Source organism: Catharus ustulatus, chromosome 5 (genome assembly GCF_009819885.2).
Source record: "Catharus ustulatus isolate bCatUst1 chromosome 5, bCatUst1.pri.v2, whole genome shotgun sequence".
NCBI classification, from domain to species: Eukaryota; Metazoa; Chordata; class Aves; order Passeriformes; family Turdidae; genus Catharus; species Catharus ustulatus.
Genome location: NC_046225.1, coordinates 51,721,211 through 51,733,449, shown reverse-complemented (window position 1 = coordinate 51,733,449; position 12,239 = coordinate 51,721,211). Strand labels below are relative to the sequence as shown.

Genomic DNA, 12,239 nt, shown 5'->3' with positions numbered 1-12,239 from the left:
CATACCTTTTCCTCTCATTTTGACATCTGAAAACTGTAAATTAACCAATTCCTAAAAGTGCTTTGCAATCCAACTCTGATGATATTTAAACAGGCTTTTCAATGTTGATTCCTGACAGTGCTTCATGTTTAATGTGGCATTTGAGTTGCCCTCTTGGCATGAGTGGGGTACTCTGGATTGGTAAGAGTGAAAATGTCCTTGGGACAGGTCTGATTCTGTCAGGGAGGTGGCCAACTGAAAAGATTTCTTGGAATTGTAGAAATGTAGTGACTGTTTTGAAACTTGCAGTTCTTATTGTTTAGATTGGAAATGCTAAGCATATTTTTAATAGTCTCCTTTTCTACTATTGAAGCATTATGGTGAAATAATTGCATTCCTTTCAGTCCATTTTAGACCTTACATGATTTCCATTATAAGTAAAAATAAGAGTAACAGTAGTAAAATAATTGTCAGGGGTTTTTTTTCCTCTTCAGGAATATATTTTCTACAAGGCAAAATTGTTAAATTTTATAGAAGGCAAATTTCATTTATTGCTCTGACTATATTTGAAGTATAATTGTTCCTAGTTTGTTTCACCCAACAATAAACAGGGCATAGAATGAGCCCCAGTACAGCTTGTTGATCTGATAGGAGAGGTGCACATTCTGTGTCTTGCTTCCTGGTCAGGTCTGTCATGTCTTCAGAGCTGGTGCTTCTGGAACTGTCAGGGCTGGTCTGCTGCATAATGGATGAGCCAAAACTGATGGAGGCAACAGGTGCTCTAGTAATAAAAAAGAGCAGTGCTTATTATTGTTGTATGCATCATCAATCCTTCTCCCTTTCTCCCTCTGCTTTCTGTGTCCTCCAAACAAAGGCTCCCTATATCTGCAGCAACAGAGGAGAAAAGAGCAACAACTTACCCTGTGTAACATTCCCGGGTTTTGTCTCAGGGGCAATCTAGTAAATAGGTCTTGATTTGATGCTCAGGGTCTGTGAATGTTATCATATTTATCATTGCAGGGGAAAACAGTATTGATTTATGAACTATCAGGAAACTCTTACTGTTGCTGTTATTTGTAACTGCCCTGTTCCAGCTAAATCAGATGAATGAAAAATGGCTTTCAATCTAGTACTCATAATGCACTGCAAGATCTCTAGCTCCTGTGGGAGCAATCTGTTGAAAGATGGGTCTAAACAGTCTTTAATTGGAGAAAATTGTAACTTTTGGGAGAAGGAGGAGGAGGACAGAGAAATAAATAAAGGTTCTTCTACTTAAGATGCCGACGGCTCTTGGAACTGTCTTTTCAAGAGTAAGCTGTGGTTTGAAATCTTACAGAAGTACTTCCTTTTCTATTTATAGGCAGTTAAATCTACCAACATCTTATATCCATGTGCTCTAACACATCAGTTGATTCTAGATATTCTACAGTGTTTTTCTTGTCTGGAGTATTAATTGCAGTCACTATTCCCTTTTGCAGGGCTATTGCCCATCCTTCAGGATCTGGGTCAAAGGAGCCGTGGAGAAGAGTTGAAGAGAACAGAAAATCATTTTATTCCAGTAGAGGCTGCAGTGGGTTTTCTATCTGCTTGTAATGTCATCATAATTTAGAGAGATATAATTGTTCTGTTTCACCATACCTCCCTATTTAGTTTCTGGTGGTTTTATTTGCTTATGACAGTGTTCTTTTTGTGTCTGTGTTGTGTTTTAATACCAGCTGGCAACTAAGCACGACACAGCTCACTCACTTCTCCCCTCCAGGAAGATGAGGGGAAGAGAATTGGTAAGGTTAAAGTGAGAAAATTCATGGGCAGAAGTAAGAATAATTTAAAAATTGAAATAAAATAATCCTACATTCTAATGAATAGGAAAATAACGAAGAGTGATAAATAAAACCCAACAAAGGCAAGTGTTGCAATAGAAGACAATTTCTCACCATCAACCTGCCAATGCCCAGACAGTCCCCCAGCAGCAGCTTCGTTCTGGTTCTGTTGCTGAGCATGATCCATATGGTATGGGATATCCCTTGGGTCAATTGGGATCAGCTGTCCTGACTGTGTGCCCTCCTAAATTCGTTTGAGTTTAGTTTTATCCATGCTTGGTAGCCAAATGCTTGAAAACTGGCTTAGCTGGAAAAGCATTTAGAATGCATTTCCTTAACTTTGTGTCTAGAGAAGCAGGGACAAAGCAGATCTACTTTCCAAGAGTTATTTAAAAAAGTCTCAAAAGTGTATGACTGAATTAAGGTTAGCTTTATTTCTGCAGGAAAGTGGATAATTTTCCTTCAGTCTGTGATTTTTGAAATGCACTGTTTTTCCTGTTTAGAACTACTTGCTGATAATTCTGTGGTTTGTGTGCAAGTGGCTGCAAAACCATGGCACGCAGCCCTGTTCCTGCTGGAGAATGTGCCAAGGGAGGACCTAGAGTACAGAAGAAGCATCCAAGAAGCTCAGATATTATTCTCAAAAGCGTTGTGGTTTACCTCTTCCCTTTTATTTGAAAGGAGCAAAGTTTTGAAGAGCTATATTGATAGCAGATAGAATTATGCCTTTCAGCAGTGTTTGTGCGACACATCTCTATTCCCCATGGTATTTCCTGCTTTGATTGCTCTAGGCTTCCAGGCTTATTGTCTGGAAAATCAAGTCTTAAATGCCTTGCTGAGCCATATTTTTGTATATATAGAAAGATATCTATTTAAATTTCACAGACTGTAAATGAGACACTTTACATGTGGACTTGCCTTGAAACGACTTGATGGTATTAAATTTAAAAGCTTCAAGGTAGACTGGTGCCTACTGATGCTCATCATTGGCATTTCAGAGGCTTCACTGAGACCTAAGACATTGAGTGTCATCTTTAAATGGATGGTTAAATTTAATAATGTTTTGCTCAAGTGAACACTTAATTTCTTCAAAAAGGGAAGCTGGTGTTTCCTACCAGACATTTTTCATTGCAAAATCTCTGTAATAGTACTGAGCTTTGGTAGTCTCTCTGACAGTAGTTAATGATAGGCTGAAGTGCTTCTAGTGCTGGGCCTCTCTAACTTGGAGCATCTCATATGTTTGTATTCCTGTCTCTGTGCAGCTTTAAATGTGTGCAGTTTTAAAGTTGTCTGCCAAGATGCACATTCCTGGCAGAAAGTAACACGCTGGTGTCAAAAACTGCTTGTCCAAGAAGTAGTTCAGTGGTCTTGTAAAATATAAATGCAGCAATTAATGTAAAATAGGTTAAAGCAATGTAAAGTGGGGATTAGCAAATCTAGATACTGCAGTGATCCTATCATCTCCTACAGAGCTGTTGATCTCTTCATTGCTTTGAGGGTGAGACAAGATGTTGAGTTCAACGAGGAGTCTGCTGTCTGTGCTATGTTTTGCTCTGCCTCTGTAGCTGCAACTGACAGCTTCAAACACTTCTGATTCAGGACTGTCTAAACTTTCTAAACTGAAAGAGAGAAAACAGAAAATATTAACAGATGCTTCAGTTTCAACATATAGATGATACAGCATAGCATAAATCTTGGAGGAGCAGTTTTTCAAGAACATGAAATACTTGACCTAGAAAAAGGAGTCTAAGGATAAAAAAAAAAGTCTGGTTTGATTCCTTGGTCTTTTAGAGATGGCCAGAAAGCAAATTTCCTGTTCTGCTGGACAGTTGCTAATGTAATCAACCTGAGACAAAGGAAAAAAAATTCTCCTGTCCTTTGCTAAAAACATCTTGACTTAGTGATAAAATGTAAGGCAAATAGGTATTTGTGGGACAGCTACTCTGTTTTCAGTAGCCAGAGCTTGAGTAATCTCCCATCATCACTACTGATTCCAGCTTCAAGAAGGATTAGTTAGGGAAAAAAATAAGAGCTGAATCAACAGTTTCTGCTTTTGAGATGAGTTCCTTGCATACACTTTTCTTTCTGTTTGTAACAGAAGAGGCACAATAAAAGGCAGTGTGAATGCTTGTCTGTCCATGGAAAGCCCCAGGGAATCACACAAAAAGCAAATTCATGATAACTTTAATTAGCCCTTCATTTGTCAGTGAGCAGACTGCTTCTTTAGCTTGGTTGGATAAGAAAGTAAGACCTTGGGAAAGGATGTTCATGATAGTAATTACAAGTCATCTTCTCCTCTTCCCTTCAAAGGTGCAGGAACCGGCACTGTGACTCACCCCAAAGCGGGATAGGTTATGGAGTAGTTAAAGGGACAGCTGAACAGGGAGCTTTCTCCAGGCAGAGTAGAGACTAGGGCCAGACAGTCCAGGCAGACAGGGCTAGATTAAATGAGGGCCTTGGACTGAGGAAGTGCAGGCTTGTCTTCTGGTCTCTTGTACCTGTTGACCTTATATCATTTGTGCTCCTCTGATCTCTGCTCCTCTGACCATCTTCATGGAGTCTTGTTTTTACAGAAAAGAGCAAACGGCTAAAGAATGTATCATTATGGTAAGACATACCTTCTACCAAATGCAAGTCATTTTCCTGAAATAGTGCTTAATTTTCCTTCTCCCCACTCACTCTACTGATAAATTTGTGGCAAAACCCTACAATTCTCCCCTTCTTTAATTCCCATTAAAACTAAGAAAGGGATGATGGATCCCACAGGATAGGAAATAAGGGATTACACTTTTTAAAATTTATTTATTTATTTAGGCAATAAAAAGGATCCTAAATTGAACAATTGATTAAAAACAGCTTAGGGTGGTCTGTCATGTCTGTCATCTGGTACCTAATTTCGATAACATAGGATATAAGAGTCTGGTTGCCCATAAAACAATGCAATGCCGATCTACTGACTGTCAAATACAAATTGGATGTAACAGATGACCTGATGCTAGGTGAAACTTTCAGGGCATGTGCTGCAGCCAAGAGAAATCTGACAGAAGTCACTTTTAAGTTCCCTTCATGCTCTTTGCTCTCTTTCTTCACAAAATGTTCAACCTTGACTGAAATGTTTTCTGCCCAACCCCACCCCAAAGGGAAGGCTGCAGTATCTGGCAATGCACCTGGAAATGTATACAAACAGAATTAGGGAGGGGAGATGAAAAGGAAGCTGATTTTACTCTGTCATTAAATTTTAACGCTCCTTAGCAGCTTGCCAGCCAAACAGGATTACACTACCAGATGTCCTGGCAGAAATGTGCACGGCTCTGCAAGATCATAAATCCAAGCAACGTATGGCAATCCTGCATATTTAATACCGCTGTTAGTAGTGCAGAATTTCAGCGTGGAAAGCTCTGGTGGTAGGCAGGATTTAGCAAGGACAAAATCTTCCCAGGCTTAGATTTAAAGCCTTAGGTAAGGTAAAACTGCTGCTGGTGGTGGTATGTACTATGCTTTCAGTATTTCTTTTGTCATGTCTCCTAAACAAAGTACTAACTGAGCCGGTTCAAATATTGGTGTCCATTCATAGGATCATGTCTTCGTTAATCTATGCAAAGGATCAGAAAAAAACCCAGCTGTTGTGGTTTTTTAGTTGTTGCTCCCTTCATGGAAAACAAAAAGCAGTTACTAGCATCCCTTCGTAACTAAATTATTCCTTTAGTGAGGAATATAATTCCTTTAGAATTGGGCCCACCAAAGGGGAGTGTGTTTGTATCAGTGGATATGGTTTATCCATGCTGTATGTTGACAACAAACTGTCCGCTGACCTGATCAGCAGTGTGGTAGAAAGGAATAAAGAAAATAGTGGAGAATATGCTATTTTATTCCATTGCTGCTAGAAAAAGTGAGGTTTATATGAAGTATAAAAAGAGCGACTCAGCTTTTTGTCTCATTAAAGAATAATAGGAGGGTGAATAGTCAGAGGAAAAGAACAAAAGGGACTTCAGCACAAGCAGTTAACTTTGCAAATGGCAGTTAAACTTAAGTGACCAGGAAGTGGAAGACCTAAAAATAATGTTAAGGGCTTTCTTTGCAGATTAATCTTGTTCCCTAAGTGTGAAATCTCCTGTCATTCTCCCATATATTCTTTAAATTTTCAAGTACTGTACCACAGAATTTCAGGTGATTCATTGCTGGCCACATTAGTCATTCTGAGCTCCTGCTGGTTTTGTCCCTGAGAGTAGAATTACACACTACAGATATTTGTTTGTTCTTTTACTGATTTCAGTGGCAAATTACCTCAATCCTGTAAAACCATGAAAGGCTTTGAGCAGAGTGCTTGTCATCATTCAGCTTTCCTGGAAGACAGCTATGCTGGATCAGTGGTTGTTGCCCCTGGAAATCTCCATTCATGCAATCATCAGTTTTCTCTGTACTAAATCAAGTGGCTTCTTATTATTTTAATAAAGCTGTTCAGGACTGGTTTCTGTTGCTATGATTTTAGCCATTTAAATGTGTCTGTGAGGTAAGAGAGAGGGAACTCATGCCTAGATGATGTGTTGTGTCCACTTTTGCAGACAGAGACATTGATAGGTGGTTGAACCAGGAGCCAGTGAAGGGTCTCCGGGCTCCATTGCACTGTCACAGCAATGTGGTGCAGTTCTGGGCTGCAAGGGTGAAGCTGGCTTTAACTAGTCAGGGTTGTTTAGTACAGAAATCTCTTGCCTATGGAAATGGAATTTAACTTGCATATTCGTCTTATTATCTCAGATTATAACTCAGAAACAGAAAAGTAGGCATTCATTGCTCTAGAGGAGCCAAATCTTGATGCCCCAAAAGCTGTCATGCTTCTTTTGGTGGTTTGCGCTCCCTGTTGCTTGTACAGTCCAATGCTTTCTATATACATACCTGATTATTACAGTTTAAGCCTTACTGTTATATCTTCCTACTTAGGTAGCAGGGTCTGATTTTTCCATTTAAGAAAAAATATAATTTAGGGGAAAATAATGGTTGTACAAAATGGAAAGGCAACATACTCACATAAAAAGAAATGAACAGCTTAAGAAACTCTGAAAATCTTCCTCTCTTTACTGTCATGCTTCATAAGCGCTCAAAAATATGTAATGAGAAACAAAGACCTCTTTTTGCTGTGTCTCTAATTTTTTTCACTTTTTTCACTGTGTTATCCCTGATGACCAAGTGTTTATTCAACTACTTATATCTTGTTGACCTAGATAAATTTCACCTGAGGCCAGCATCTGTTCACTAATTTGTCACCTTTTCTTTTTCATGCCCCTAAGCTGTTTTGACATGAGAGGCTTTGCAAGCTCCATCTCAGGAAGAACCAGCAGCAGTATAAAATGCATAAACTGAAGCTTTGGGAAAGTAAAATTGTACAATATGGCAATGGTTAGTGGCTGGATGACAGCCATCCTTGATGATATAAATTTCGCAGCCTGTGTAACTGCAAAGAGCAAAACAGTTAATCGGCAACAATACAATATATACCAAGTGTCACTGTATGCAAATATGTATTAAAGTTATTGCCATGAAAAACTTTTATTACTCATTTTAGGTTCATTTTCTGTTGTTAAGTGACAGGGAAACTGAGAAATGCACCTGACACACGAATAATTGCTGTAGCTTTTTACAGAGAAGGGAATATCATCCAGATGATAAATAAAAACAACACCTCCTCACATAGATGAAGCACACAGTAATAAATGATACTGTTTTGGTTCTGTTCTTTATTTTTAATTTCCAGTATGACAGGGAAATGCAACTTTTTTACACTCAGCTTTATTGAACTTATTAAAGAAGTGGGAGGCTGCTCTGCTAATCATTAGCAAAGATACAGTTTGTGTTTTGTCTTTAAGGTACTTTGTTCTAACTTTGGCACGCAAGAGTTGCAATGGCAAGTATTCTGCTATTGCAGGGTGGATAGGGAACTCTTCCATCTATCCTGCTTCCTCCTGCACTGCCTAAGTGTGCTGGTCTGTGCCAGCACAGCTACAGTGAGGTGGGAAGAGTGCAAGGTGGAAGATGGAGTTGTGTCTCCAAGGCATTTAAGATGTGGCGGTCTGAAAACTGGCCTTGCAAAGAAAGGCCAGTTCTCAAAAGTTCTCTCAGTTAACATCTTGGGGTTTGGTGTGTTACTTTTCTTTTTTCCTTTCCTGAAGACAGCAGTCCAGAATACAGAGTGCCTTCCATCTGTTCATGACTGGTTTTGTGCAGGTTCTGTTCTGAACACCAGTTCTCTGTACTATGAAAGTTAATGGGCTAAAGATTTATTCTTCCATTTTGCAGTTCTCTGTACCTGGTTGCAGATGAACAATTTCCATTTTTCAAGTGAAGTTCAGTGGAAGCACTGCAAATGCTATCCTTCAGTCCTCATGTGTTACTGTTTTCAGAGTTTCATCCAGCAAACTGGAGGCTTTTAGTTCCTGATATGGAAGATAAGCTAGTGAGAACAGACCACTGCTTATATGAATAACATGAGCACAGTCCTGTGATGTGTGCAGCATTATTGTGATATTGTGACTAATTCATGCGCTTTCATTTTTTCTGAAGTTTGGGTAAAGAACGCATTTTGCTGTGAGATTGTTTGTGTGCAAATACAGGAGTGCCAATCCTTTTGCTTGAAGTCCCTTTGTCTCCTGCTGCTCTGGGTGTGCTGAACAGAGGTTGTCTCAGCAATGTGCACCAGGTTGACCTGTGGGCCTGCAGTAGTTGTTCATGACGGCATGGCCTAAAGTGGCCCCTGCAGAGAGGAAGGTGTATGTGTGTGTGTACGCCAAGCAACTGAGCTCTCGTTTCCTCTGGAGAAGGCGGATCCAGCTTCATGCTTCTCTAAGCCCCTTGAGTTTATCTTTGTCATTTATAATGTCATCTTTGTGCTTATTTTTAGTTTCTAGCCTTTCTCTGTTGGACTGCTTTTACATTTTAATTGACTAAATCAGGAGGCCTGTAGGTGATTAATGTTTTCCCTTTTGCAGCTGCATCATCTAGAACAGGCATAAACCTTGCCATGGCTCATTTACTTCCAGTTCCTTTTCAAACAAACGTGCACTGTTCCTGGACCTTCCTGTCTTTCCTCACCTCCTGTCAGTATGTGTTGTACCTCTCACTGGATGAATTCATGTGCCAGCTGTGCATTTGTATTTCATGATTTTATTTGTGCAGACAGAAGTTATGTATGAAACCTTCCTACATCATCAGTAATAACAGCAATACTCATGTGACAGCTTTTGGCAGGTAGATTTCTACTTGAATTGTGGTAACAGTTTCAGTACTGCTTCCTGCTAAACGAGGGTCTTCAACAAATGCATAAAAAGGCTGATCTCCATACCTGGGACATTTGGTGTTGAGGAGTAAAATAGGATGACTATAATTTTTCTTTAATTTTTTCATAGATGAAAAAATCACTTGGAGTCAGTGTGCTGTGAAGTAGCTCTTCCTACTCCTTTCTGTACTATATCTTGTGGATGAAACAGAAGTCAGTTTTGATACACTCCACCTATAATTAATCTTAAAAGCTAATGTTTTTTTTGTCATGATTTCCCCATGTCGCAGCAGATCAAGATTAGAGATGATTTATTATGACTAGATATAGTTTAAATGATTAAAGGTCATTTGCTACAAATTACAGTAATCTCACGATTACAAACCGCACTGACTATAAGCCACATCTCTGGGTATTGGCAAACATTTCGTTCTTTGTCCATACACAAGCCGCACCCAATTATAAGCCGCTCTGTCGTTCGCAGCGAGGACCCGCGTGCAACAAAGTTACCAAATAGTAACAGAATCGCGGCAGGGCGGGGTTTACTGGCTCAGCTCGGGCCATGAGGGCTCGGGGCTGCCGACGGGGCCAGGTGGCCCAGCTCGGTGGGGCCACTCGGCGGGGCCACTCGGGGCCAGCCGCCGCTGCCGCTGGGCTTGCTCAGCCCGGCCCGGCGCTGCGCCACGGTGGCAGGGGGGCACAGAGCCCGCCGGCACCTGCAGCGGTGGTGGGAGGCGGGGATGGAGCCCACTGGCACCCATGGCGGCGGCAGCAGGAGGGGATGGGAGCCCCCTGCCTACCCCCGAGCCGCGGGGCCAGCAAGAGGGAGCCCCCTGCCTCCCCTCCCCATGCTGCCGGCACGGAGCCCGGATCCACCCGCAGCACAACAGAGTAACCAATTTGTAACAATTGCGTAAAGCCAGGTTTTACTGACAGGTGCTCAACTCGGCACCTTGGTTTGCACTTCCAGAGTTGGAAATGTCAGAAAATTATTCACATATTAGCCGCTCCTGAGTGTAAGTTGCATTTCCGGGGTGGGAGCAAAATTTTAGTCAAAACGGTATGGCTTGTAATCGTGAAATTACTGTACATGTGGTTTTTTCAGAGATATGAGTGCAACACAGTGCCTTGTTCTACTTTATGCATTTGCATAAGATATGTTTGTTCACTGATGCCCTTATGATACATTTTTCAGAGTATGGAAGAACTTCCTTCACGTTGAACAACACAACATGTTTATAATTCAGTGAAGGATTAGATTTTCGGCTTTGCATTTACATTTCAATTTAAAAAGTGTTGCTCTCTGTTCAAGATTGCACAGCTATAACCAGCATTTCTGAAACTGATGCATTCGCTAATCCTGTGAGATAGTGCCAAACTTGTCAGTTTTTATAAATTGCTGTCTTTATGACAGGAAACTGGGAGGGGAAGGGTCTTATATCTGAATATAACAGCAAGGAGAAAACAGGGACATAATGACAGATGTGTCCCTAAGTCACTGTTCTCTATGGTGGAAGCAGCACACAGAGAAAGGATCTTGCTGAAAGATTGGATGCAAGCCATGAGAACTCTATAAGCATCCAGTAAATGTTTTGCCTGAGTAAAGAGAAGACCTCCTGTAGGACAATTAGAACCTTTTTTCCCTTTGTATTGTTTCTGCTTTCTAAACATTGTAACTATTTTTATATCTTTTGTGATGATAATAAAAAGTATTCTTTACTTTGAACTGAACTTATCATCTGTTGAGAATGACATGAGGATGAATGGCAAGACATTGTCAACACAGTAGTGAGTCATAAATGGGGGTTCAGTCATTCTTTTAGCATCTAGCACCCTTAGACAAGATTGGGATTCCTGGAAGGTTTCTAGATGGTCCATCCCTAAGCAGCAAGACTGGCTTAAGAGCTTGTAAGGCAAAGTATGTCGCCTGGTCTGAGTGTACCTGGGGGGACCCTTAGCTTCCACTGAGTGATTGAATTGCTGATGTGGTACCTTTTAATATGACCATGAGTATTGAGGCATGTGTCTGAGGGGCTATAACTCATGCCAGTGCTTTCAGTTGTCTTTGCTTACTCCATAAAGATGGTAAGTTAAGGACTAAAGCTCAAGACCAGTACAAAATGTTTAATGCGGCGCAAAAAGAGCAATAAAAATATATAGTTTGTCTAAATGCAATTGTTTTAAATTTCAAAGCACTATAAAACAAAACTTCTAAAATATTCTGAAGATTACATTGTCGTTTTTGTTTTGTCTTTTTTTTTTTTTATTGCTAGGAAACAGTTCTTTTATAATCTGCAATTGCACTGGCCACAGCAAATACTTTGTCCTATAGGCTAAATAGCTTGATGAAATGGGAAGGAGAAATGGACATGACTTAGTCCTTTGCAATGTTCCTTACACAGTATTTGCTCTTAACTGGATATTATGAATTGCACTTGTAAAACTCACTTACTAATAGATGTCACTCTTTTGTTTCCCTCTACTCTTTTGCAGCAAGTGACGGGCAGAAGTTTTGGTGAGAAAGATTTTCGTTCCGGATTAGAAAACGGCATTCTTCTGTGTGAGTAAGTAATGCTTACAGTTTTGAGCCTTGACTAAAGTGGAACACAACCTTAGCTGGTACGTCCATTGTTGATTTCCTTTTGAGAGTTTTGACATTGTGCGCAGCGGTATTTCACTGCAGTAGCATTTCAGTGCCAAAGCTATTGTTATGGTGAGGGTTGAAATGTGGCTTAAAGAAAACAGGTTTTACGAAGTGCTTCTTTTACTCCACCCCAGCTCCTTAGCTGAGTTATGCAAAAAAAAAAAACAAAACCAAAGTTTGTTTTTTGGTTTCCTTTTATTTAACGCTGTTAACCACAGATTGGCAAACAGTGTTCCACACCTGCCTGTGGACGTCTCTGCTACAATGAGGCATTTTGAACTGACTCCAAGTCTGAGTGCTGTCAGGAGTTAGCCATCTGAACACCATCAATACACAGCTGCTTTAATAGATTCTGTAAAGGTTAGACATCCTCTATATTTTGCCTAAAGGTGTGTTTCTATGATGTGTTTTGTAATTTTTGGATGAGAGACACAAGTCAGCTTTTGCACATTTCTCTCTGTGCTTCTAATGCCTAGTTTTTTGGAAGTGTCTCCCAAAACCTTGTTATAGGTTTACATGCCAAAGCTGG

At 40.3% G+C, this 12,239-nt stretch overlaps 1 protein-coding gene across 1 annotated transcript in view; it reads left to right on the top strand.

Annotated features, from left to right (window-relative positions):
- The window catches only part of LIMCH1 (LIM and calponin homology domains 1), a 181,749-nt gene that overhangs the window by 56,780 nt on the left and 112,730 nt on the right, over positions 1 to 12,239 (top strand). The window contains exon 2 of the mRNA XM_033060793.2: positions 11,560 to 11,630. Within this exon, the coding sequence (XP_032916684.1) occupies positions 11,560 to 11,630 (71 nt within the window). The remainder of the gene's footprint in view (positions 1 to 11,559; positions 11,631 to 12,239) is intronic.